The 27,346-nt window shown below is 42.7% G+C and overlaps 1 protein-coding gene across 4 annotated transcripts; it reads left to right on the forward strand.

The window, feature by feature from the left end:
• The first annotated feature begins 2,187 nt into the window (after positions 1-2,187).
• LOC108939241 (ankyrin repeat domain-containing protein SOWAHB) lies at positions 2,188-22,534 on the forward strand. Of its 4 annotated transcripts, none has more exons than XM_018760409.2 (15): positions 2,188-2,253; positions 7,414-7,475; positions 7,716-7,961; positions 8,822-8,905; positions 9,165-9,287; positions 12,735-12,791; positions 12,889-12,990; positions 15,001-15,013; positions 18,778-18,782; positions 19,484-19,570; positions 19,730-19,732; positions 20,066-20,068; positions 20,278-20,350; positions 21,013-21,102; positions 22,228-22,534. In XM_018760409.2, the coding sequence occupies exons 1-15, from the start codon at positions 2,214-2,216 to the stop codon at positions 22,395-22,397; spliced, it is 1,158 nt and encodes a 385-aa protein (XP_018615925.1). In that variant the 5' UTR covers positions 2,188-2,213; the 3' UTR covers positions 22,398-22,534. The 4 variants fall into 4 exon arrangements, with proteins under 4 accessions (XP_018615925.1, XP_018615921.1, XP_018615922.1 ...); XM_018760405.2 differs by lacking the exon at positions 2,188-2,253 and adding an exon at positions 2,446-2,788 and having other exon boundaries at positions 22,228-22,526; XM_018760406.2 differs by lacking the exons at positions 2,188-2,253; positions 18,778-18,782 and adding exons at positions 2,446-2,788; positions 17,499-17,501 and having other exon boundaries at positions 15,001-15,012; positions 22,228-22,526.
• Positions 22,535-27,346: the final 4,812 nt, after the last annotated feature.

Consider the following 27,346-nt stretch of genomic DNA (forward strand, 5'->3'; position numbering starts at 1 on the left):
ATGCTGACCTCTACATCGCTATGATGCTGTGTATAACAAGGTACATTACTATAATACTTATTTTATTTGCTGGGCTTTTAGATATGCAGAATATTAAAATACACACATCAAATGTTTAATTTCTTAAACCAAATTTTTCTTTTTATTCACAATGGTAATATTTACAAGCATAGCGAACTGGGGCCCTACTCTAATAAACACCACTGTTCCACACAATTAAAGCAGTAATCCATAAATGAATACTCACCATTAAAATTGCAGATGCATGCATGAGGATTACAGTAATTTCACTATTGATTGTAGAAGCTTTTCAAAACCATATGAAAAGTAAATCATGCATGCATTTCTTAACCCATCAGAGGATCATTAGGGACCTGCAAACAATAGCTGTGCAATGAACGATTAAATGGAATGAATTTAATATGTAAAATGCATGGATGCAATTAAACAGGCATATTGCACACAGGATGAAAGATGAACTGACACCGGGCCTTTAGCAGGATTTCAGATGTTTGCCCATCCCCCAGACTCTGGCCCAGACAATATACCTGATAACTAGGTGACTGGGGCATTAGATAACATCACTGGATATAGAGCTATTTTTCTGATTTATTTCTCAACATAGAGATTTAAAATTTAGATTTTTTTTTTAGCAGTATATTTTATACAGTATAAAGAAATACAGTGCTAATGATGGCTGTTTATTTACATGAAATAAAGAAAATAAGTAGTAAATTAAGATACTTTGATGGCCTGCAATGAAAATTGAGGATACATTGTTTGTTTTGCGTTGTTATCATTATCTGCATTGTAGAAGTGTTATGTTTCTGACAAACAAATCACTAAAGGGCTTCAAACATTACCAGTCCTAGCTGTGCCTGTTGAAAGTCGCTGTGTTCTTTTTTAGCTTACTTATAATGCCATAAATCCATTATCCGCATGGCACTTTTCTAAACAAACTGTAATTATGACTCTACTTTGGAAATCCCACGTGGATCCAAACAGCCTTAAGGAGGGGGCATTTTAAGTTTTGGATGGAATGGGAACCAAACAACTTCCATCTGAAACTCTTACAATCTGAAATATCTCTGGGAAAAATAGCCTCATACTCAGGGCTCATTCCATTGTCCTTACATACTTTACCTTATATGTGTACTGTGCACTTATCACTAACACTCGTACAGTTCATGAAATAACCGCCAAATTTTAGTGTGACGAAGAAATGTCAAGTAACTAAACTATACAGGTGACACAGTGGGTGGCACGGTGTGTGGGGTAGTCGGGTGTAAGTCTGAATCCAGCTCAGATAGAACACACTGTCCTAAAATTTACGGTGGACTCAATGATTGTAAGACATCCAAATCTTCTGGCCAAACAACCACCCCAAATAATTACCTCTCCACCCTCGTTCACGATGGCTCATATGAGGGTTATGTGGTAATATGCCGTGCGTGGTCCCCAGACTTGGTTGTGTCTGTCACAAGCAAACAACTTTGGAGCAAACAACTTCAAAATGGCTTCATTTGTCCAGATAACAGTGTCTGGAGTCCCTAAGTCATGTCACTCATTCAGGTGCAGTTTTGGAAGCCTAAGCCATGTTGCAATGTTCTCTCCAGAGAAAGGAGATTTTCTCTTAGCTGCCCTGGCAGGAAACCCTCATATGTTCTATGTTTTCCAAAAGGTGGAGCTGTGAACAACATTTACCATGTTGACAGAGGTCAAGGGATTGTTGGAAGTAGCTTCTTCTCTGAGCATCCAACAGTCCATCTTGGGATGAAAGTGCTCCTTACCAACACTCCTGGGTAGACTGCAACCTGTCCCAAATGTACTTCATTCGAAAATTATCTTTCACCATAAAATGAGGGAATCCATTTTCTTCGGAAATAACTTCATAACTTTTCCAGAGCAAGTTGCTTCTTCAAAATCTCTGCCCTCAGAAGTGAAAGCTCTCAAACATCAATGTGCTGAAGCATTTTTTTTATAAGGAACAGTGGGGCCAAAATTCATCTCATACGTAGTAAGAGACTGGTAAATTCATACAGAAAATGATTTCCCCAAGTTTATTGCAGCTAAGGGGTTCAATACTGTACTGTACCATGGGATGTGTTTACCACAAGGCTTCTGCTTGTTGGCTGAATAAATAATGACACGGTAAATCATCCGGATTATTTAGTCACCGGTAGTTAGATCTATTATTATTGTGAGGACTTGGTATGAAGTACGTCATGATCATGGGAGTTAATTGTGTCCCAGGTAAGTAATATAAACAGCTTTATCGGCTCAACAGGGGTGAAATTCTGCCCTGAGACGTGGGCTCACACGACAAAAGTGAAGATGCGGCGCGTAATTTCAAATGAGTATAAACGCAATGGCGGTACAGGAGAAATTCGTTATGCGAGCGCTCGCAAAACGAGGGAGGACTGTTCCCCGCGCGGTCACCAAACGGTTAAAATGTGGGAGGCGCGTGCCTGCGTTCTGGGTGGAGTGACGGGACACTTTAAAGTTTTTAAATTAGCTAGAGGAAACTTTAAAATGCGTATAGATATGAAAAGAGAGTCGTACTGTTACTTAACACTCAATTTAGCCGGACTGAGAAAGTAAAGAAGAGTAACACAGTCCGAACGAAAGTGAACTCGGCCGGGTACTAATTTTACTGAAATCATGGGAGATGATGTGAGTGAGGAGTCCTTACTGGAGTACCTCTTTTCCGCGGGAGGCAAGGCTAAGAACAGTGATATGCTAAAAACCTACAGGCATTTTGTGAACCATACCGACAAGAATCTGCGTGGTGAGTAGTAGCGGACAGTCACAGTGTGTGTGTGTGTGTGTGGCTACACAGAGTGTGTAGCAATGGCGTAACAAGGGGGGCGGAGGGATTTGGCGCCTCAGTCACTCTTGAGGAAAACCCAACGTGCGCCTCACTGCCTGCCAGTCAATTTGTACTATAGTATAGTACACTGACTGCTGTGGTTCTCTGCTGCAGTGTGTACAGTGCCCTGTGACTAGTAGTGTAGTACAGGCAGTGTGTAGTATAATGCCCTGTGACTAGTATAATGTGTCATACAGGGCCCTGTGACTAAGTAGTAGTGTGTAAGTGTGTGGTACTACAGTGCCCTGGAACTGTAGTGTAGTGTATAGTACGGTATGGTGTGACTCTCCTCTAGTGTGTAGTCCAGTACTTTGTGATATTGTGTGCAGTGTCTAATTCCAGTCCAGTGCACTATGACTCTGTATTTCAGTGTGTGGTGCAGTGTATTGTCACTTTGTAGTATGGTGTGTAGTGCGGTATTGTGAGGTAGGTTGGACATGATGTAACCTGGCAGGTGTGCAGTGCGACACATGAGCTGTGTCCCCACTATAAGTGCCACGCAACGTAAGAGTGCTGTTTTAGGAAGCGGTGTCTCTCAAACGCATCTCATCTCGTTGCGCCGCATGCCCATGTACGCACTGCTAAAGAAAACATCTGTTTCGCATCAGGAGGTTTTTTTTGTTTTTGTTTTTTAGAAAGAGGATAAAATTACCCGGGTGTACTCATTTCCTCTCTTACCCTGAACGATGGAGGAGTGGTTCGCACAAGCTGCCCAGTTAACCTACTGACTAACTTGCATTCTTCTCTCTACAGCTGCAGGACTCTGTTTTTTACCATGTTGCTCAAGCAGTCGCAGGATCATCACCAGAGTGCCTAAGCAGATGAGACACCCCTCATTACCTTGTTTTGTTGTTGCACTGTGCAGAAAAATCCCTGTTGTTGGTTTTATTATTATCAGTCTTTATTTATCTGGCATCTTTACGTTTATTTATGTAGCTCATGCTTTTCTCCAAAGCGACTTACAATGTTAAGGTTGCGGTTATCACAAGCTTATAATTATTTACCCATTTGTACAGCTGTGTAATTTTACTGGAGCAATTTAAGGTAAGTACCTTGCTCAAGGGTGTTATAGCCGGAGGTGGCAATCAAACCTGCAACCTTGTGATCCAAAGACTGTAGCTCTAATCCCTACACTACCAGCTGTACCTTGTTTGTCCAGTGTGACCCTAAAGTTTTTGATAACTTTACCATGATATATCAGTTTATACATAAAACTGGGCAGTAGTGCCCCTTTCTTCCCTTCAAAGGGCACAGGTTTGATTCCCACCTCCTGCTGTAGAACCTTTGATCGAGGTACTTTCCTGAACTGATACAGTAAAAATGGCCCAGCTTTACGAATGTGTGAATAATTGCATGTAGCATAGCTGTTAAGTTGCTTTGAAGAAAAGTATCAGCTAAATAAATAAATGTTATATAGCAGGGTATTATAACTGTACTAATTCAAAGTAAGTATCAAGGGTAATGCAACCGAAATGGAATTCAAACTGAAAGCTTTGCCCATCCTTCTGCAGAATAATCCAGAATAATCAGAATAATTTGTTGGAGTCAACAAAATACACTGGTGCTTTTTGCATGAAATGTTGCCTGAAAATAACGACCAGACCTTTACTTCCAAGTCTCTATTAAGAATACAACTGAGGCATAACTTACAACTCATCTATAGTAATAACAACAAACACATAATTTCTGCATGAAAAGAATATATGGTATGAACACATTTCAATTTTGTCTCTGGTACTTTCCTGAACTGATACAGTAAAAATGGCCCAGCTTTATGAATGTCTGAATAATTGTATGTAACATAGCTGTTACTTTTCTTCAAAGCAACTTATCAGCTAAATAAATAAATGTTATACAGCAGGGTATTATAACTGTACTAATTCAAAGTAAGTGTCAAGAGTACTGCAACCGAAATGGGATTCAGATTGAAAGTTTTGCCCATCCTTCTGCAGAATAATCCAGAAGTGTCACTGTTTACTGTCCTACGTTTTTTTTGGAACATCCATGTGTCAATTCGGTCGTGTTTGTTCGGTGGCTCTGCACTTTCACCCAGCTCTTCAACCACAAAGCTGCTACAGTTCTTGTGTTAGACCTAGTGATTGTGGACAAAAACACGCTTGCCATGGTCAGTTCAGTGTCATATACTCATTACCGTGGTCCTGGCACAACTCAGGTGCAGATGCAGCAGCTTGCATGTACTAATGGCTCTTTTAATTTTGCACGTTATTGTTGTCTGCGCTGACCTTGGCTGTGTGCCGGGGGTGAAGCGGGGTGCCCAGATGCTCTCTGGGTACTGTCAGGGGCACACACTCAGTTCACAGGTGGCATCTGCTTTGAACATGAGCCATCTGACATGGCTGTCCAGCTAATGTGATTATTCTGCCTCGCCCGAAGTAGGGCACAACAGCATGTGTAGGTCCCAAACACTAATGTTTTCACATACACATCTTAATGACTGGTCTGGTTGGTATGCAGCTCAGGTTAATGTACCAAACAATAGCTAAACGTGCGCTCTGCGGCCCCCTGAGCTAGGAATGCTCCGGCCCATTTCCTAAGTGGATACATCCTTTCTGAATTTCCTGTTTGTATGCTGTGGTTCGGCTGTCTGTCCTTGCATTTATCTCATCCATTGTCAGGGAAACGGAAAGGTCTTGGTTTTTCTGCTAAGGGAATACGGGCAGTCCAGCCACAGGACTGCTGCTGACACCACGCAGGAAGCATGCTTTCACGGTGCAAGCTGCAACTAGACACTCTGCTGTGGTATGAGTGACCTGGTCAAGAGGGCCTCGCGGTACAGTATGTCCTACAGTCAGGACCCTTGGACAGTGAGCCGTGTCCAGTTTGTTGACTATTAATAGGGTGACAACTTAAGTTTGAACTCTAACGTGAGATTGGAGAAAATTCTTTTTGGAACAAGTCAGTAGAGAACTTTAGGAAGAACAACATAGTTTCTACATCAGATTTGTTGGAGTCAACAAAAGACACTAGTGCTTTTGGCATGAAATGTTGCCTGAAAGTAACGACCAGACCTTCACTTCCAAATCTCTACTAAGAATACAACTGAGGCATAACTTACAGCTCATCTATAGTAATAACAACAAACACATAATTTCTACATGAGAAGAATATATGGTATGAACACATTTCCATTTTGTCTCTGCAATGTCCCTGTCAGTTGCCTTGTACAGATGCATCAGCTAAAAAGGAATAATAATAATTATTATTATATTTTGCTTGTGGAGGAAAATGAAACAGTGGCATGAAAATAGAGTGGTAGAATGCCATGGGGGATATATGTTGTTTTGTTTTAAGTTCACTTCCTGTTTGTGGGCCACCTGCTTTCCTCTGTCTTCTCCTTTGTGTGTGTGTGTGTGTGTGTGTGTGTGTGTGTGTGTGTGTGTGTGTGTGTGTGTGTGGTCACTCTGCGGTGCACTGACGCAATGGCCCATTAGTCTCCATACAGCAATTGGAGACATTCCTTGACCATTAAAAAGGACTGATGGATGCCGAGGCCCCACACTTACTATGCACCCACTAAACAATTTAGTTAGAACAGTTCTCTTTACCAGGCAGTGGATGTAAATTACACTGTCTCAGGCACTACACAGTCTCGGAGCATATGAAGCATTACACACTCATAGTGAGCCATTTACACAGCTGGGTCATTTTTACTGGAGCAATTTAGAGTAAGTACCTTGCTCACAGGTAGTACAGCCAGAGGTGAGATTCAAACCTGCAGCCTTTTGGTTCAAGGGCAGTAGCTCTAACCACTATACGACCAGCTGTCCAGGTAATATGTGTAAGTAATAAGAGTGGTAAAAGTGGAAATGACACCTATTTATATTTTGTCCTGCTGCTATTTGGGATGAGGGAGGCACGATGGCACAGCGGCACAGCAGACTTGGCCAGGGCCTGCTCTTTGGTGGGTCTGGGGTTCGAGACCTGCTTGGGGTGCCCTGCGGCAGACTGGCATCCCGGCGTCCTGTCCTGGGTGTGTCTCCTCCCCCTCCAGCCTTGTGCCCCGTGTTGCCGGGTTAGGCTCTGGCTTGCGACTTCGCTCGGGATGAGCGGTTGTTGCCAGTGGCTATGGTTTTTTAATAGGAAGCATAGAAATGAGAACATTGACATGTGTTAATACATACACATGTTACATATATTTCTTTCAAAGTATACATTACAAGGAAAAAAGTCAGGCCAAAAAGTTAAAGCCTTATTTCAACTATGGCACATTTAAGGTAATTACAACTGGAAAACCTCAGCAGACCACTCCTGTATTTGATGAATATTTTATATTTACATTTATTAATTTAGCAGATGCTTTTCTCCAATTTCCAATAAACTCTATCTATTATTACCAGCCCACACTTTATTCACCAAGATGACTTACACTGCTAGATACACTACTTACAATGGGTTGCTTATCCATACATCAGTGGAACACACTCTCTCTGTCACTCACACACTATGGGTGAACCTAAACAGCATGTCTTTGGACTGTGGGAGGAAACCATATTTATTCATCTCTCACTTGTTTGTCTTCCCAGCCAAATACAGAGAAGAGTTCAAGGTCATCATTGACAGAATTGCTGTGACAAAGTCGGAGAATGTGAGTAAAGCCAGGGTGGATTCTTTGGTGTGTGTGTGTGTGTGTGTGTGTGTGTGTGTGTGTGTGTGTGTGTGTGTGTGTTAACTTGCTCCATATTTGGTTACATAACAGAACTTTGTTTAACCACACAAAACTGTCATGGTAAACTGTCAGCTTAAAATAGTTTGTATATTTTTCTACACTTGGTACAGTTCTTTTTTTGATTGTCAACTTTTTTTGCCAATGCACCTCATTCTTTAGGGGGAGAAATACGTGGTCCTTAAGAAGAAGTACAAGCAGTTAATGCAGGAGCGAGAGGCCGATCAGAGGACAGACAAGTCCTATAGCCCCTCTAGGCACACAGGCAGTGCCCTGGCACAGGAGTTGCAGACTCCAGTCCCCGCATTGGTGATAGGAGGTGTGCCTAAGGGCCAGTATGAGGTCTCCTGGTGCAGAGGCCCTTCCATCATCATCACAGAGGCTCCTGAATTGCATCCTGTCAAAGAGGTGAGGATGATTTCCACACCAGGATTTCCATGGAATCAGGTTGATGGCCATTGCTTTTGTTTAAAACTGTCCCAGACTCCTGTCAGCTTGACTTCTAGAATATTTATGATCTTCTGTGGAAGAGGAGTGGAGGGAAAGTGGCGGCATAAAGTTAGTATTCAGATCCCTGTGCTACTGATAGCCTAAGAAAAAGCGAAGCAGCATGTACAAAGACACCAACCCTGATCACAGGGCAACTTAGTGAAATGCAGGCTCTGTTGTCATCACACCAAAATGTGTGGCTCAGATGCTCATATCAGGTTTCCTTCATCTTCTCTCTTTTGTTGGGTGAATAATAAAAGACAAAAATAAACAGGTGATCATTGACAATTTATTTTTTTTTCCTTTTTTTTTTTTTTTTAAACGAGCTGATGCCATAGTGGCTTCTCATTGTTCCTCTGATCTACTGGCTTGTGTGTGTGTGTGTGTGTGTGTGTGTGTGTGTGTGTGTGTGTGTGTGTGTGGGGGGGGGGGCGCACGCAGTGGAAGTTGAATGCTTGTTAGGCTGCAAGTACACTCATATCTTGCACTATGGAGTTTTCAGATATTGAAATGGCTTGACTGTTTGGTTACCAGCAGTTTTTGCCCTTATTCCATTGCTGTGCTGACGCTTGTGTCCAGAGCAACTTGCATTTTCACTCAGTTCTATCTTAGAAAAATCGGGTTACAAGACTGTGTCCTTCCTGCCAGTTGTCAAACTGCTTCTGTCAGTGAACCACAGGAGTTGTCAGTCACTCTTAGGTCTCTCGGGTTTTGTTCTGCACTGTGTGATAAGAAGTGGAAAGGAAAACAAACTGGCTCTTTTTCTTATCTGTGCTAAGGAAGGTCTGTGGGTTCTCCGCAAACGACCATACCTGGTTATCAGTGAAGCCTGGAGTCTGGAGTTACATCGTAGAGAGAAGAAGGTGGGAGGGAATTCCTTTGCAGTTTAAGGGATGTTAGAAACTGTGTTGAAGCTCCAGAAGGACCCAGTGCCGCCCTCTTATTTCCTGTGTCTGTTTGCCAAGTGTGAATTCCAGGTCAAAAGCCATCGTGTGAAGGGAACCAATCTGAATTTAAGGGCAAAATGCTCACAGATATTTAGTACAAGATGTTCTGGGTAAGGGGAACAGGTAACATTTTGTGGGGGGTGGGCTCATGAGTTGCCTCTGCTACCCTGCTTAGGATCGACTGATAGAGAAGGCTTCCACATTTTCTAGACCTACCCGATCTACAACCCCGCAGGCAGAAGAATCCCAACCCCTCGTCCATGGGGATGACGAAGTGGACAAGGACACATGGTCAAAGGTGAGGGGCGTATGGAAAACCAGTTTCATGTTACAGCTCTGTAGTGGTACATCTCTCTGTGGATGTCATCGTTTTTTTTCCGTTCTTAAACGTATAAGTGTGTGTAAAACCCGGTGGAGGTGTGAAAGGTGTGGTGTTGCTTTACCTCACACCTCCACCAGGGGGCAGAAAAAATCCCTGCCTGGGTTGAGGAAATGTGACTTTTTTGATAATCCTTTTATGGAGACAACACTGTAACCAAGAGCGCTTTTGCCCCACTCTTGTAGAGAAAATTTGTGTGGAGTCATTGCCATTGAAAGAGTGTACATGAAAAAGAGAAATGGAGTGTCCTGTTTCAGGGATGTTCTCATTTATCATTTTGTTCAAGGTCAGCTAATTAGCTTTAATCGCTGTTTATATGTTTTACTGTTTATGCATACTGTTTTTTTGCTCACTGTGCATGGAAAGTAAAATAACAGACATAACTGGAGTTTGCAAAGTGCCTTAAAAAGTAATGTTTTTAGAAGTGGTTTGTCGTTACTTTCTTCAGCTTTTAAAGGACAAATGATCCTAATTACCACCTCAGAGCCAGGAAAAGGACTGTAAAGACTTCTCCTGTGGAAACTTGTGGACAGGAAGTACTGTCCATCATCCCCAGGGGATAACATGGTCAGTGTTCCTGTCCTGGCGATTAGCGCTAAGCAGATTACACCCATTACTAAATTATTCTAGCCCCATACAGATCGATGGAACCTTGTCTGTGTTGTCTTTATCTAATACTTGCGTAACACTTGTGTTTGCGTCTGGTTAGATGGGAAAGCGCTCATCCATGTGATTTAAAGAGATATCACCTGTTTACCGTCAAATATTGTTGCTGAACTCATGTAAATTATGGTGATGGAGTTCTCTTTGCCATTAGTGTGGAATGAGTTGCACAAGGGAAAGTATTCTTTGCCCAGAGTAAGAATGGTGAGGTTTTTGACAATGAATTTTTCAGACCAATGAAGAGCTGTCTGACCTGCATTCTTTACATTTATTTTGTTGGTTCTCAGTGTTGACTGACAATGATATACCCATTTATACAACTGGGTATTTTTTCTGTGGAAGTACAAAAGACGTCCAAAAGAAGTCCAAAATCTTATATATACCGGGGGTTTTGAGTGCTTAACCTCTTTACTCTTTATTTCGGAGCAATGATGGGAGAGCACTCTCCGGTTTACCAAATAAAACATCTTTCAGTAAGCTTCATTGTGTTCTCCCATCATTGCTCTATATTTTTTTCTGGGGAAATTGAGGATAAGTACCTTAAACAAAGGTGCTATAGCAGGAGGTTGAATTTGAACCTTGGTCCTTTGAGAGAAAGGTGGCATTTTTAATCACTGTGCCATCTGATGATTGATTTAACTCCAGGTCTCGGAGGGGATTGACATATCTACATTTTGCAATCCTTAATGTTTGAGTGAGGAACAACAAATAAGCTCCATCCTTTCTTTCAGAATTACAGTTTGCTCCCTAGTTGGTACTTTTCTGCAAAGTGACTTACAGGTTAGGAACCACTGTTCAGGGGAACTACAGCATGATCCCTCCTTTGGCTCACAGCAGGTCACAGTCTGCGTTCTTAAGTTCTATGCTCCCTGCAACCTGTGCTCCCTAATATTTGAAGTTGCTGGTCTCTGTGTTTTGACTTTCAGTGAACAGCGTCTTCTCATGGTTCCTGCAGAGAAAGTTCTCACCACAGGCCTCGGGGTGACATGGTGTGACAAGGCACTTCTCAGTCGCGTGGCATCTGAGTCCCCCTTAGCCCACAGAAACTTCAACTTCGCTTGAGTTACAATCCTGGTGTCCCGTTCACCACTGTGCTATGCCTTTCCAATTCTTTTCATTGAATTGCAGCCATTCTGTTTTTCCATCCAATATCAATAATCCAATGTTCAGTGCAGGGCTTTGGCATTCTAGAATGTACTTTGGAAGCCTTCAGCATGCAACAGAATGCACCCTGGGTGAGACGCTACTCAATCGCAGGCAAATTGCCCACACTTATTTATGCACACGTACAGTGCAATTTAGTCACCAGTTCATCTGAAACATGTCTTTGGGCTGTGGGGGGGAAACCAGATCACCGAAAAGAAACATGAGCAGAACATGTAAACTTTTCAGACCATGGCTGAACCCAAAGCTGAGAGAATCTGTAAGGCACCAGCGCTGCCCACTGTGTCACTGTACTACTTAATCTACTGTTTTTAACTAGTTACCCAGAAACCTCACCATCTTGTACCCACCTCACATGAACACTTCAGTGACCACTGGTTCAGCTGTTGACCACACGCTAGAAATAAAGCTTGTTCTTTTCCAGGCGCGTGTAGACAGAAACCTAATAAGCCGTTTCTGTACTATGACTCACATTCTCAAGTTGTTTTATAGATGTACACAAACATACCTCATGCTGCTCGTACTCAGGCCAGCATCAGTTTTATTTCTTAAACAGAGAAATGTTTTAGGTCTTCAGTGGGTGAAATTGATATAATGGAAAGCAGGTGTTCATGTAAGAGTTCATGATATGACAGGTTTGTTGCATTTGTCTCTACTCTACAGTTCGGCTCTGTACCAGAGGCACCTAGCAGTTTCACTCCACGTCCTTTAGTCGTCCTCATTTTCTCACTCGTAACCCATTTGTGGATCCCCCTCCCTTTGGAAAAAGAGGACATGTGTCTGGCTGGAATTAGCTGTATAAATATCCACTCGTTCCTGATGTTGACAGAAAAAACGGGGCAGCATATTTGAGCGTCAGCTCGGGCAACATTAAAGGGCCCAAGTGTTTGCTTATTGCTGCCAAAAGTGGACCCCGATCTGAGAACAATTAGCAATCAAGTGCTGTGTGCGGAGCGTTCTGTCCAGCCTCCACATTAATCAGTATTAAATGACACTTTGATTCATGTGACTACTCTGGGGCCTTGTTCTCTTAACAGCACCAACTTCTTGTAACAGTGAAAGGGTTTGAAGACAGAATGGATAAATGTGGCCCATTTCACGAGGTTGTTGCTAGTAAGGAGGTGACTGTCTCCTCGGCCCTGGTTGGCCCAGTCTACTCCAGCCTATTTTTGTCAGTAAGAAACAGAACTTCTCCGCACATACTCTCCTCATGCATGGCAGGATGCTCTTGTCTAGCCTTGTTTTTTGGTGTTTGTCATTATGGCTTAGCCTCAGGTCCGACACAGCTTCCATTGAGCACAAGGAGGCTGACCATCACATGGCTGTCCATTTATATTATGTTTGTTTCCTGGCTTTTACTGGGGCATGCACTGACCAGGCTGTCCAGTGGCAATGCTCAGTGTACCATCAGTTAAAAGTGGTTAGGTTTGTGTATCTGTGAGGAGTTTTCCTGTTCTCAACATGTTTGCATGGCTTTCCTCGTATGGTAGGTTATAATGAAGCACAATGTGATTCATCCACTTTACTGCTTTGTTGCAGTCAGAGCAGGAGCTGGAGGAAGAGGGCAGCGGCAGTGTGGGGTCCCTCACAGTCACTGTGAGTAGCACTATAGCTGTCTGGCGCAGCAGCCTTGGGTAGTTTGTGTTTTTGTGTGGGGGGGGCTATACTACTAACCATGTTTCATACGTCCCAGCTGGAACCTCTGGAGAAGGAATGGATGCATTCAGCAGCCTGTGGCCAATTGGACCACCTCTCCCACCTCCTCCAGCAAGACCCCTCACTGGCCTCCAAGAAGGTACTCATAACTGTCCCATAGGGGGATACACACATACACACTCACACTTCCCCCTTACCGTATGCTTTCTGGAAAAACTCTTGATGAGGTGAATTCTCATAACTTGAAGACATAATTACCATTAGTTTCACCATTAAACATTCACATGTGTTCCTGCTCCTTAAAATTAACACCAATTTATGCTAAAATATCACAGAATCCTATTAAAATGGACACAGTAACTTCAATTATTAACATTAGTTACCATAAGACATCATAACAAGGTAGTATCCATTCATGCATTATTCCATAATTCTGCATTGCTGTCTGTCTCAGCATGTTCAGCTCTTTTGTACCCGTTATGTACTGTACACACATCAAAGGTTCACAAACAAATCACACACACAAGATAAAACATACACAGCAAAGACAAATTAAATCAATGAAAGCAAAACACATGACTTCACACTCACTGAACAAGCTGACGTTGTTTGGAAAGGGAGCCATGATTAGTGAGATTATAACAGATGCAAGGTGCCCAGGCTGTGTGTTGTTTAAATGGGAGCGTTTAAGAAAATGACAGAATACAATAAATTCTTTCATGCTTAGCGCAAGACAGCATGGGAGTACAGAGTCCTGTCATACTGATAATCTTAAATAATCACAACTGTTAGTTAACATCTTATATCCAGTATCACACCTGAAACAGCAGACCTATTATTACAAGTAGTTGTAGTACCCAGTTTTCTCTTAATGTAATGCACAAATTGTATTCTCTGACATGTACGTCGCTTTGGAGAAAAGCGTCTACTAAATGAATAAATATAAATGAAGTAGTAGTAATATCTGTAATTCCTTCAGTTGATGCTTTTCTCTAAAGCAACTCATTGTTAAGCAACTTTAACCATTTATACAGGTGGGTAATTTTCACTTGAGCAAATTGCTGTAAGTGCTTTGATAACGGTACGACAACTGGAGGTGCGATTCAAACCTAGGTTCTTCGAGCCCCTATAAAAATAAACAATAAACCTGTAACTTAATTCCTTTCTTTGAAATTATTGTGACACATCAGATTATTTCATGGCGCAGGACTGAGGACAGGCTCCAGGTGCACGTCACATTTGTGTTTTCATTTCCACTATTTAATTTATTCATTTAGCTGACGCTTTTCTCCAGAACAACTTGCAGTGTTAAGATACCTGCAGTAATTTACCCATTTATACAGTTAAGTACTTTTTTGCTGGAGCAATTTAGGGTAAGTACCTTGCTCAAGGGTACTGGAGTAGTGGGTGGCATTTGAAACCGAAGGCAGCAGCTCTAACCACCACACTACCAGTGTCTGCTTAATTACATAAATGGTGACTGGAGAGGAGTAACGGTGAGGGACTGGACTTCCCTCCTAGCATCATGCTGCGGAGACCATGCACGTATGGCCACGTGCATGCTATAATAGTAGAAACATCTTTAACAAATGAATATCTTTACACTAGTGTAAATAAAGCCTTGATCTTGTAACTAAACAGAGATAATCTAGTGAAAAACATTTATAACACTACACAATGCCTCTACCAGTACAGTATACCTGGGTTTTGCAGAATAACATGGTCTTCTTGGGGCCTTTATATTATAAACATCCATGAGCCAAATTATCAAAAATGTCTCCATCAGCGTACTGTGTCCTTGAGCAAGGGACTCACTCTCTTTAAAATTACCTTGCTATCTGTATTCAAATCTAATACTGTAAGATGCTTTAGAGGGAAGTGTAAGATAATTGAATAAATGTAAAATAAGCCTCACATGCTTATAGGAAAGAAGTGTTAGTAGCTGTTAGACTTATCTGGGATTTCTGAAAATAATAACAGCATAGCTGAGTGAATGAATTAATGAACAATTGTAAAAATTAACATCTACAAAGGTATTTATCCTTTCTTGTTTTGTTGCTCTGTGTGGATATGTTTGAGGAAAGTAAACGGTTGCATTTATACCAACCTAATAGAAGTCTTCTTTTGTTTCCCTTATACTTCAACCCAGGACTTCACCTCAGTAAGTATACGTGTTGTGCTCTGTCTCTTTGTATTGATTTGTATTACATGCATGTCCTGTTGCATATATGGAGGGTTGTATTAGGCAGAGTCAGTCAGCTGGGGTCAGTATTTGTATGAGTGTGTATGTTTGTGTGCATGCATTTGTGTGTTTGTCTGTTTGTGTGAATGTGTACAGATGTGTGCTGTTAATACATGGGTAGACCATGCACAAGGGTTCAGCTGTATGGAACCCTGGGCCATGAGGCTGCCCTTCCTGTGTCAGACTGATCTGTGGTGTTCTACTCTTCCTCCTGGGTGCTGCGCTGCTGTCTTCACCTGCTGCCACCTTTTTCTCTCCAAGGGGGTGAGTGAGCCTTGCTTTCTCACTGCCTAAAATGACCCTGAACAGAAACCTTGCTCTATTCGTACCAGCTTGCGGCCATCAGAAGGTGTAACAGGTGGCAAAGCGAAGTACAATGCAGCCGTGTGGTTTTCCCTTTTTTAACTGCAGCACTTCAATTCTGAGTTTCAGAGCGCACCAAGTAGTGGTGGTTATTGACACTGCAGTTATAAATGTTGGTGATATAACCAGTCAGACTTGGGTGACCACATCTGTGAGACTTGCTCAAGAAGTGTTGCTTTTTTGTCACTCTTATCTTTAACATGTATTTTTGGCATGTACAGGGAGTGTTCACTAAAGGGTCATAAGAAATTACAAGGTCGAAGAGTTAGCAAGGCAAGTCCTTCCACAATTGTTATTTATTAGCTTAGTTGATGCTTTTCTCTAAAGAATCTTGCAATCAATTTTTTTCTGTTACCAGTTCAGAGTAAATACCTTGATTGCAGGTACTACAGCAGGAGTGGGATTTTAACCTGAATCCTTTGAGGGCAAAGCAGAATTAACAAGTACACTACCTGTGTCTACATTATGCTACCACTGTGTAGAAAAGCCCAGACATTTCTAAATATCCATTTCTCATGAGTCCCTGGAGTCCTTCTGACATGTGAGATGTGAGCAACCCATTTCTTTACTATAGACTGCAGGTTGTATAGGGTGACATGACGCCCTTGGGGGAAACCGTTGTTTGGCCGGTTCCACCTTTAGTTGTGCAGTCGAGAGCTGGAGGAACCCAGCCATGTCGTTCACCCAAGTTAACACAACCAGATTAGGTTCTCCACACCTCCACAAGGAGGCTGCCCTGGGTTCGAGTTGGTGTAGCACTGAGGAGGCCCTCTTTTTCTGCTACTTTATAGGGTCGAAATACATTCATAGAGAGCTACTGTCTGAATGTATAATAACAATGTATGAAGTACGCCAGTCAGATTTATGCCAGGTTTACAACTTGTCCTCTTACCAAGTTCTGTTTGACCTTTAGATTCTCAAAGGCTCCTGTAGAATGGGATAGACAAGATGACTTCTGGACTGTTTCCTCTCAAATGCTAGTTTGAAAAAAGCAGTATCTGATGCATTTCAAAAGCTCAGGCAAGGATAATGGGAGGCTGGTTTTGGCTCTTCTGTCCTTAGGCAAACCCCAATCCTTTCATTTGTCCTCCTCCCCTCTGTGCGCTTAAGAGATTTTGATTCTGTTTGTGGTTTCTCCTGTATTGGAGTTCTCTCACTGTCCCGTGTCAGACCACCTTCTAAGACTACCTAAACCCCCACCACCTCCACCCAGACAAGATACATGGCCACCATTGATGTGTGGGGGGATTAAAGTGGAGCTCTTAAGATGCCACAAAGATCCCAGCCACTTAAAGATAATCTGAAAGTAATGGAGGAGGACGGATTAATTGAAGAACAATGATGGCCATGTCCCCAGGACTGTGCTAAGCCCTCTTCTCCCCTTCCCGCTGTCCCCCAGGCCTTTGAAGTAGCCTGTGTGGTGTAGTCATGTGTGTGGATCTTGGCCGTAGCTCTCAATGGCAGAGACGATCCGTATGGGCCCCCCCCCTTGCACCCATGATTCGTCCACCCACCCTCCAAAGTCCTTCTGTAGCAGCGGGCTACTGGCCAGTGAGGGGTTAACTGGAGACCCTTTGTTGCTTCGCAGCAGGCCAGATCGCCAGCTGCCCCTGGCCCCATGTCCAAATGCTCATTTTCAGCATGGCAGCTCAGCAAGAGTGTTGTGTTCCATCATTACACCACAGACTACACCACTCAGCAGCAACATGACCGAAAACACACTCCGAGTCTTCTCCGCTGCACGCACTGCAGGCTACACTTTACAAGGGTGCTCTTTAGGGGGGAGACTATTAATAGGACTTCACGAGTATTGACGTAATGCCAGCCGCCTCTTGCTTCGGTGGTTAAAAACCGATTAGTCACACACTGTTAAACTACTATTTCAGGGCTATAACTGACTACTTTAGAACTTTAAACACTGTCTTTAGCTGAGAGGGAAAATGTTTCTCTCTGTTAATTTATGTCCTTTTTTTTGTCTTTTTTCCTTTCTTTATGTTCCTGGAATATCATCTTGGTCCTGGACACCCACTCCCCACGTGTAGTTTGTAAGTATATAATTTTGGCAGTGCTCTGCCTTTCAGTCCCTTGTGACATGCAAGACTGGACAGGAAGAACTGCAGAGAGTAGACTGTCGAGATGACTCTGAGCTGTGGTTGTCAGCCACTCGTCGCAATACTTCACCCACACACACTGGCTTTTAGTTCCTGACAAAGAGCTGTCGCCCAGTGATGGATGGGATGGGAATGTGTGTTTGGCGGGCTGTTGCCCCGCTGGGCTTCGGACAGGGCCATGAGGGACAGGACCCAGCGCTTCCTGTTTGCACTCGTCCATCGTGCCCCGTCTGCTCGCGTGGGTCTCCGTTGGCCCATCTGTCAGGCCCTGGCAGTGTAGACAAAAGGTGGGCGAAAAGTGCAGCCACACATGATCTGTCACTGCCAGCCTGTCAGCTCTCATTCCTGAAAGAATGGGCCCAGCAGCTTAATGTTCCTCCCAGCATTTCTTCACTGCTGTCTTGATTGGACCATGAAAGAACATCCCACAATAATCTGGGAAATTTTAGTCTTTCATTCTGCAAATTTGTTTATTCCCTGTTTGTCTCACTAAGAACGAATTAGGTATGCATTGTTGCAGAGTAAATTAAATTAAGTGCAACATATGTAAACGTTGTCCTGTCCACTAGTCACTGTACTTACATAGGGCGTGGACTATACAGAGGGTATGGACCACCACTGACAAAGACCTTACTAATAATGAGTGGATGAACCTGTAAACATCAGTGAAAGTCACTGGATGAAATCAAAGCATGGGTAGGGATACATTTACATGATGCTTTTTTCCAAAGTGACTTACAATGTTAAGCTACTTATTTATACAGCTGGCTGATTTCTACTGGAGCAGTTGAGGGTAAGTACCCTCCTCAAGGGTACTACAGCAGGAGGTGAGATATGAACCTGTGACCTTTGGCTCCAAAGGCTGCAACTCTAACCCTACACTACCACCTGTACATAGTAATTGCATCTAATGTGACAGTTGATCAAAGTTTCTATCTATCAGTCATCCTACAGAAGGATAGGGTGGTCACTGTCACACAAGTAGTTCATTTCTTACGCATTGACAGTTTGGCCTGCTTGGACTCTCATTGAACAGTCTGCCAGCTCCTCACTGATAGATCTGAACACACACTCTTAATCACTCAACACTTCTGCAGACAGCCACTAGAGCAATGTTCTGGTCCTGTAGAGATGGGCTGACACTAAGGCAACCTCAGCCACAGCTTCTGTGGAACTGTACAAATGACCAAATACATTCAAGCCTGCGTGTGGTTTGTGTGCATTTTGTTGCCTGTGTGATCATATGAGTTAATTTATGTGCTACGTGTGCTCTTGCCTTTGTGCGTATGTGTGTGTATATGCATCAGTATGTGTATACCTTAGTGTGCATATGTAGTTCTCTGTGAGGGTGTGTATGACCATGTAGTGTGCTGGTTGCCATATGGAGAAAAGGCTCCCCCAGCCGCATGGGGAGCTGGGACTGCCTGACAGACTTCAACAACGAGCAGTGCCTAGGAGGGTGGCTGGGTTTCTCATCCAAGGGTCACACCAACATCATCAATCTTCTTCCCATTGACAGCAGCCACCTCCTCACTGCCCCCCTCCTGGTGTGGGCACACTGGTTTGTTGTTTTGTAATTAGCCCAGCGTTAAATGGCAGGAAGCCGTCCCTGCTCTCCCCATCCTCCCACCCGTGCACAGCTGCCCAGCTCAGTCAGGGAGCATGAGGCAGCGCCGCAGCCCCAAAAGCTGGGGACCCCCGATTGAGATTAGAACAGGGCAGATAGTGGAGGTCGAGCAGGCGACCACCCAGCAAATTCCTTCAGTACTAGAAGCCGCAGATTTCCAGCAGCTCTGTCCCAGCAGCACCTTGGAACTATTGGTGGATAGTGGAGTCCTCTGCTTGTGTTGTTGTCTCCACTTAGGGCTCACCTTTCAGAACTGCTGTCTTTCTCTTTCTCTCCCTGTCATCCATAGACTGCGTTGCACTGGGCCGCGAAACACGGCAGGGATGACATGGTCGCCCTGATGGTCAAATCTGGGGTGGACGTCAACATGAAGGCCGTGAGTAACCCCACTCAGGTTACCTCATATATGAAACCTTACATCAGATGAAGAGCTCTGACATACCCGAGTGTGACGCTCCACTACTGTTTTATTTCTGCCTGAACTTACTGATGTTTTATGTGTTGGTGTGTGTTTTGTTGTTTGGATTCCCTCTAGCATGTAAGTACCCTGGTTTGATCATCTTCCGTTCTGTGCAAGTGCTTCAGTCACCTGCTGTGCAACACCTAATTTGCTTCAATCAGTAATATTTCTATTAAAAAAAAAAAAACATGGGTGTTGAATGCAAAAATAAATATAGTGGTCTAATGTTAATGGATTTCCTGTAACAATATTTGTAATGAGCTCTATTTCACTGCCTAGCTGAAAGACACTTGTTTTAAAGAATTTCCAGCAATTAGTGTCAGTTTGTCTTGTTTTTGTAACCCTTTTCATTTGGTTCTCTCTCTTTTCTCACATCTGCTCTTCGTGTGGTGGTGCCTTGGGATTCATCAGGGAGTAAGTATCAATACACTCACATCCTCCTTTGTACCCATCAACCTTTTTGTTACCATAAGTCAGCATGTCTTTTCATTCAGACATTAGGAATGCACTCAAGATGCTGAATGAGGTTTAATATGAGTGACATTGTGGGATTTAAATTTTCAGAATTATATGGTAAAAGGTGTGTTTTTTTTCTTGCTTTGTTTCTTGTTTTACCGGCCCAGGGATACACACCTCTGCATATAGCGGCGCTGCATGGACATCATCGGATCATAGACCTGCTGGTTGGGACTTACGGTAAGTCAGTATATTAATGTGTCTGTGTGTCTGAGGGGTACAAGTCATGGAGTTTATGACAGCTGCCAGAACAACCACCAATTACAGACAGTGAGTGAAGCGAAATTATGATACTGTCTTGTGTTGCATTACAGGAAGTGACATACACAAGTAATGCAAAACACGGCATGGAGGTGCAGCAGGGAGCACTAGTGTCTTACAGCGCTTGCACTAAGTGATCAGGCATAGCTCGAAAATGAACTTAGTCCATTCAAAGTTTACATGTTCTCCGCATTCATGTGGTTTTCTTCCTGGTGATCTTGTTTTCTTCCACAATTCAAAGAAGCATGTTACAGATGAACGGTTGGCTCTAAACTCATGTGTGAACAAATGAGTGTGTGTTACATTGCTCTAGTGTACAGATAGGTGAATGATTGTTGGAAGTTTAATCCATCTAGCATTCACCTTGGAGAAAGGTGTTAGCTGAATACTAGTTAAGAATCATTGGCTGTGTCACTTTGGACACAAGTATCTGATGAGTGGATAAACTCAAATAACAAAACAATGATTTATGTGGGCGTTTGTCACATCAGGCTCCCAGAGCAGGTCTGTGATCAGCGCACTGGTGACACCCATGATTCTTGCACTGCACTCTAGCCCCAACCCATCTTTGTGACACGCAGGTGCCAAGAAGAATGTACGAGACTACAGTGGACACCTGGCTCACCAGTACCTGAACACCAGGGACCCTGCTGGAGAGGACGGTGAAGCTGGTGAGTTTACACAGCTTCTGCTCCTACAGCCCTAGGCATCTTAACATTCTTGGACAAAACTGTAATGACACAGTTTGCAATTCTTCCCGTGTATCCAGAGGACTATTTACTGAGGCTGTTGAGGTTATATGCCTTTCTCATTCCTTTCCTGTCTCTGTGGAGTCACACGGTGATTTCTGTTCTCTTTTTAACATTTAAGTGACTTTGAAACTCCACTATGCATGACACTCTAACTGCTCTCTTAAGAACTGTCCTGGGGGAACACTTAAAACTTCAGAAATGTTAACCACTTATACCAGAGGGGTCCAAAAATATCATCATAAGTTGGTTTTAAAAGCACTTCAAGAAATGGAAGAACTGAGAGCATTGGACTGGACAAATACTAAAATTTTGTCCCTCCACATCATTGCCATCATTATCGTTACATCTTTCATGTTAAAAGCTGCTTTTCACGTCTCTTGTTTTGACACAGAAGGACACGTTTATCTACAGAAACATTAGAAAATGGCTTGCCGCACTTAAAATGTGTGTGAGATCAGCAGAGAATGAGTGTCAGGTGTTCACACTTGACCCATTGGAACAGGAGAATCTGCCTTTGTTGCCTGTACACGGTTTGCTCAAGATGTACCAGAAAGGGCCATTTTTATTTGACACTTGTGTATACAGGCAGACCACATAGAAAATAACTCTTGAAGATGATCATTTTCAAAAAAACAAGTCTCTAGGGTTACTATTTATAGAGTTGTCCCCCCCCCCCCCAAAAAAAAAAAAGGAGGAACACATTTTGTAGATTTACAATTTTAGTTTTTTTTTTTTTTTTTTTTTTTTTGGACCAGTTCACAGTGGGTACTTTTGGTACAATGTTTCAAAGGAAAGTCTCTCATCCTACCACTTCATATTTCAGAAACACTGAAAGCTTCTGGCTTGCGGTCTCCTACTCACTACTTTAACGCTGTTTGCAACACTGTGTGTGAATTTACTACGCTTGCTAAATTAGTATAAATAATAGCAGGTGTGTGACCATGACCTGTCCTTCGTCTGCGTGTGCCTGTTGTGTGAAAGCAGAGCTGTGGTTGTAACGATGCGCTGTGTTGGCGGGCCTGGCCCCCACTCTTGACACCACAGACCTCCAGGTGGCCCATTCAAGTGAGCGCAAGGCCCGGCGCTTGGTCACGCTCTTCCAGCACAAAAAGAAATGGGGCTCGGCCGAGGACCTGGCCACAATCAGCGAGGAGCGACCAACGGGCAACCAGCTCTCCCTCCCACCTTTCCGACCCAGAAAGTTCTCCCGCTAACTCTAGGAGGGTGGAGTGCATGTGGATGAAGGATGTAGAGATCTGCAGGGTACAGACATGGTGGATGTATCCCTCTGGGTTTAGGCCCTGTGGGTAAATTACTGGTGATTCGTGGTTTCCTAGTAACAGTCTTTTACTTTCTTTAAGCATGAAAGATTGGAAAGAAAGAAATGAAATAAAAAAAAAAAAAAAAAAATCTAAGGATAATAATCAAAAACTCTGTTCTTAAAATTTAACAATGCTTGTAGCAGCATTTGTCTGTATGCCTGTGAAAGACAGAGCTGCTATTTTTTTTTTTCCAGGTTTTGAAAATAAACAATTTTCTGTATACATTTTTTCTGTAAAAGGGAATACATTGACTCTAAAATGAATTTCCACTATAAAGTTAACGCCACTAGATGAATGCTGGGAAATGTAGTTTCCGCCCTCTCTAAGACAGCGCTTTTTAAAAATCTGCTGTGACTTCTTTCAACTTACATTTGTTTATTTAGCAGATGCTTTTCTCCAAAGGAACTTCCAGTGAACTCTGTGTAGTGTTATCAGCCCAGCTTCACCCTTAAACTGTGGAATTCTTTTCCCAAATATATTAGCAAGTCTTCTCCTCTGAGCACCTTTAAAACCAGGCTTAAGGCTTGCGATTCAGAATTACTAACAGCTGATATATTTACATACTTCCTTTCTTCGGGGGGACATGGTGGCCCGCAGTGTGGCAGGTCTCGGGTTCTAGCCCTGCTGGGATGCCTCAACGGACTCCTGTCCCATCCTGGGTGTGTCCCCTCCCTCTTCGGCCTTGTGCCCTGTGTTGCCGGGTAAGACTCCTGCTTGCCACGGCCCCACCCGGGACAAGCAGTTGTTGGCAATGGATGGACTTCCTTTCTTTTTTCTGCCTGTCATCCTTTGTTTTTCTATTACTTGTATTATAATCTTTGTTTTGGTTTAATTTTGTTAATTTTATTATTGTATGCAGACTTCTGTTATTCATTAATTTTTGTTCTACCCTATTTATGTTATCCACATGCATTGTGAAGCTGCTTTTAAATGTGCTATATAAAATAATTTACTTAATCTAATTTTAGTGGTCTTAATGGTCATAACATATTTCTTGATTCTAGTTCTGAAAATGTTTTATTAATACATATACATGTTGCTTTCATGTATAGCCATGTTGAAACATTGTTTCACTAATCTTATACTTAACTATACTTGTAGTTCTGTTTAAACATACGAGCTTCTACCAAAAGGCCTATTTCTAAGGAAGAGGTGAAAGGGTTTTACAGGCTTGTTGAGCTTCAGGACTCCTGTGCCCTTTGCAGATCCCCATCTCTGCCTCCAGCAATACATTTCCACTCTACTGCTGAGTGCAAACATGGAGCAGAGACCAAAAGGGCATGTTAGGTCTGAATGACAGCCCTTTCCTAATATGTTTTAGAATCAGTTAAAACAACAAAAACCCATCTGTTGGTTCAGTCAGGGGTGTTTTGGCCTGTGATGTGTGAAAGCTTAATACCTGAAATTTGATCTAGGGGTGCTGACTGTCTCCACGTTTGTTTTCCAGTGTGTGGAGACAGAGGAATGCTGAGACTGTTGTTCAGTATGATGAAATTGTTATGACTCATGTTTTCTATGTGTTTCTCTTAAAGGTTTTTTTTTTTTTTTTTTTTGGTCAAAGTGCTTTTTTTACTCTTATGTAATTTTATTTTTAATATTTTGCTTTGTGATCTGAAGCTTAATGTTTTATGTATCATTTGCTGTTTTGAAAAAAATACTTCTGAAGTTGTGATGTGGTAGCCTGGTGTTCTGTCCAGCGTGTATCCTATGCTCTGGGGATGGGCTCCAGACCACTGCAACACTTCTTTGGATAAGCAGTTACTGATGATGGGTGAATGGTCTTTTGTTGTTTTTTTTTTCTGATTATGGTCTCATGTGTTTATATTCAGGTTTTAAATGAAAAGTGTATATCTGGAGAGCTGGCAGTAGGGTAATGTGTGTTCCTTACCTTCTCTGACTGGGGAAGTGAGTGGACACACCAGTACATGCAGAGGAACCCCTGAAGTGTGTGCTGCTCCTACATCTGCGCTGTAGCCCACAGAGCAGTAAGGTTGAATGACATTCCACACAACATCGGTTTTTCCCCATTTTACAAGCTGTAGTGTATATGTATGTTTATATGTCCAGTAGTTTAAAATGTAGTCTTATTTACTCACTATCTATTAATCACTCGTTCAAGTCATTTTAGTTGCTATAAATTAGTTACGTGTTTCCATAGTGCTGTTAGTTAATATTTTTACATAAACAACTCTGAAGAGTTACATGCTTTTTTTATCAGAGATTTTAGGTTTAAACTACATTTACCTGAAATTCAGCTTTGTATAATGTACGTTCAGTGTTTTGTAACATAATATTCAATCATTTCACTTTTTTGTTTTTTGCTTTATTATTCACCTTTGTGTAACTGCCAACAATATTTTCATTTGTTGCAACGTGACAATTAAATACCCTTGACTTCTTCAGTCTTTCACTTTTCAGTAAGTGTTGCTGTCCATATTTCACTTAACAGCTGGATTTCTGGTGAATCAAAATTTGTAAAGTCTTTGCAAAAAGATGTAACTGAACCTACGAAATCCAATTTCTCTGTGGCGCTGGGGGTAGAGGGGCGCAAGCATAGTTTTGAATAGGGGAGGTGTTATTTATGCAAGATGTTAGTTCTTTGTCACATAGATCATTTCAGTGCCAGTAATGTGCTGAAAGACTATAAACGCTGAAGGAGAAGCAGCTCGGATATGCCCCCCAGCCCTGGACATCGCTTCAGGGCCAGGTTTTGCGGACTTTAATTAATGAAACAGGACTTTTTTACGCCCAGGGGTGATCTAACAGGATTAGACTTTATCAGATAGCCTGGTTTAAACACCATGGTACGGCTCTTGTGCAGGGTCTCCCACTCCCCAAAACAAAATAAAAGGACCAAGGAGGGGGAACACCTTGTTCTCTTTCTGCAGCAATAATCTCATTTCTTCTGCAACTACCTTTGATCCACACAGACTGTTTTCACTTGGAGGGGTACCGAAGGAGTAAATACGGAACCCGGCGACCGTCCATACGGCCTCAGACCTTAATTCCAGATTAGCCGAAAAGGGCAACACTTGTTCCTCGGTTTTAGATATCAGAAGAAGGGGGAACGGTGGCAAGTGTTTTGTGCTTTTTTTTTCAGCGGGAGGACAACAGGAGGGAATGGGGGGGTGTCTGTAATAGATACTTATTTTACCGCCCTCAAGCTCTCCAACAAAGCCCCCTCTGAAGAGATTATAAACCTAGGGAGGCACATTAACTCTAATCCAATGCTTTGAGGCCTACCAACCGCCCATCAACCCCTGCCCCACTTATTTCGACCCTTCTGTTGTAGGGGCCCCCTTCTATCTGGTCTCGCCATGGGGGGAGCCTGTGGCAACACATTGGGCGGGTGCTGCTGGGTTGTGTTGGCAGCCTTCAATGGGAAGCTGCTCCTAATAAAAAGCAGTGAGAGGCACACACTGCTGTGTGACTGATTCCTCTCTGTGAGGAGATTAGGGTTGACATTGTTGCTCTGGCTGCTCATTTCCATGAAAGCAGTGCCTCCCACCAGCCTTGTTGGGCATTGTGGAGGGACACAGTGCCCAGTGCCTCCGGCTTCCTTGTAGCCTTTGTTTTACAAATGGCTCAAAATGTAGATGTCACGTCATAGGTATCTTGGAAGTGCAGGAGCCCTTCCCCGAAAGAGCTTGTTAACAAAACAAGCGCTATAATCGCAAAATTGTTGAGCTCCACTTTTCTTGAATGGTTATGGTGTCTCTTTGTCGGTTCAATTCCTTGCATAGCCAACAAACAGTAGGAGTTTAACAACATTATGGTGTATCTTCTTAAAGAGGTCTGTTCATTTAGCTGCATAATACATTTACATTTATTATTTAGCAGGTGATTTTCTCCAAAGTGATGCACAGTGATTGTTAACTAGCACTTAAGACACCTTTCTCCAAGGTGACTTGAACTCCCTCCTCACACATCTGTACAGCAGAGTATCAAGATTTTTTTAATCAGTTTCAGAACTGAAACTCTAGAACTTGTAGATCTTCAAATTCTCTTAACAGTTGAGTAATTGGTTTTGTTTTTTTATGCATCTTCTGATTAGATTGCAGAAAAATAATATAAAAATTATGATGGACCTATGAATATGAAATGTTTTGAGAAAGTGTGAAAGTACTCCATTTCAGAACATTGTGGATTAAATATCCAGCTCCTGTCTACCTGTAACATAACAGTGGTTTCCGATATGCCGAAATTTACCCTAGTAGGCACTTCTCAAAAGTGCCAAACAAATAAACAACCAAGACTAATAGAGAGTAAACAGTAGTGCATTTCATCAACAGTGAAGTACAGTTTATGATTGGAGACATTAGGAGTTTTTTTTTCCAGGTAACAATTAAATAAAGCTGATTAATTCCACATTAACAGCTGTCTTGTTACTAAACAATTTCCTTAAAACACAATTCCTTCAACAGTGAATATGGAGAATTCCATGCCATGTGAAATAACACAACACTCCATCTCAGATACAGATGTAAACTGTAAAAATGTTCAACTTTAAAAACCACCAAATGTCCAACAAGAGTTGAAACAGAGATTCTGAGACACAGAGGTGAATGTGACTTGCTGTGAAGTATAGCAGTAGCAGCAAACCGGCAGGGCTGGCCCAAAGCGAATAGGTAATATTGGACTGGGCTGGACTGGGTGGTGGTGCAGATGGGTGATCCGATCTCCTCATTAGCGCTTGCTAATAAAGCACACCCCACCCCTGCAGCTTATTTGGGCTATTCACTGAAGGCGCTCACATTATGGGGTATCTGCTGTGACGAGGCAGCTCAGAAGGTGCTCCGGCACGGCAGTCCTGCCTCCCAGCCCATCCACCACCACCACCT

The sequence above is a fragment of the Scleropages formosus genome, chromosome 19 (genome assembly GCF_900964775.1).
Source record: "Scleropages formosus chromosome 19, fSclFor1.1, whole genome shotgun sequence".
In the NCBI taxonomy this organism is placed as follows: Eukaryota; Metazoa; Chordata; class Actinopteri; order Osteoglossiformes; family Osteoglossidae; genus Scleropages; species Scleropages formosus.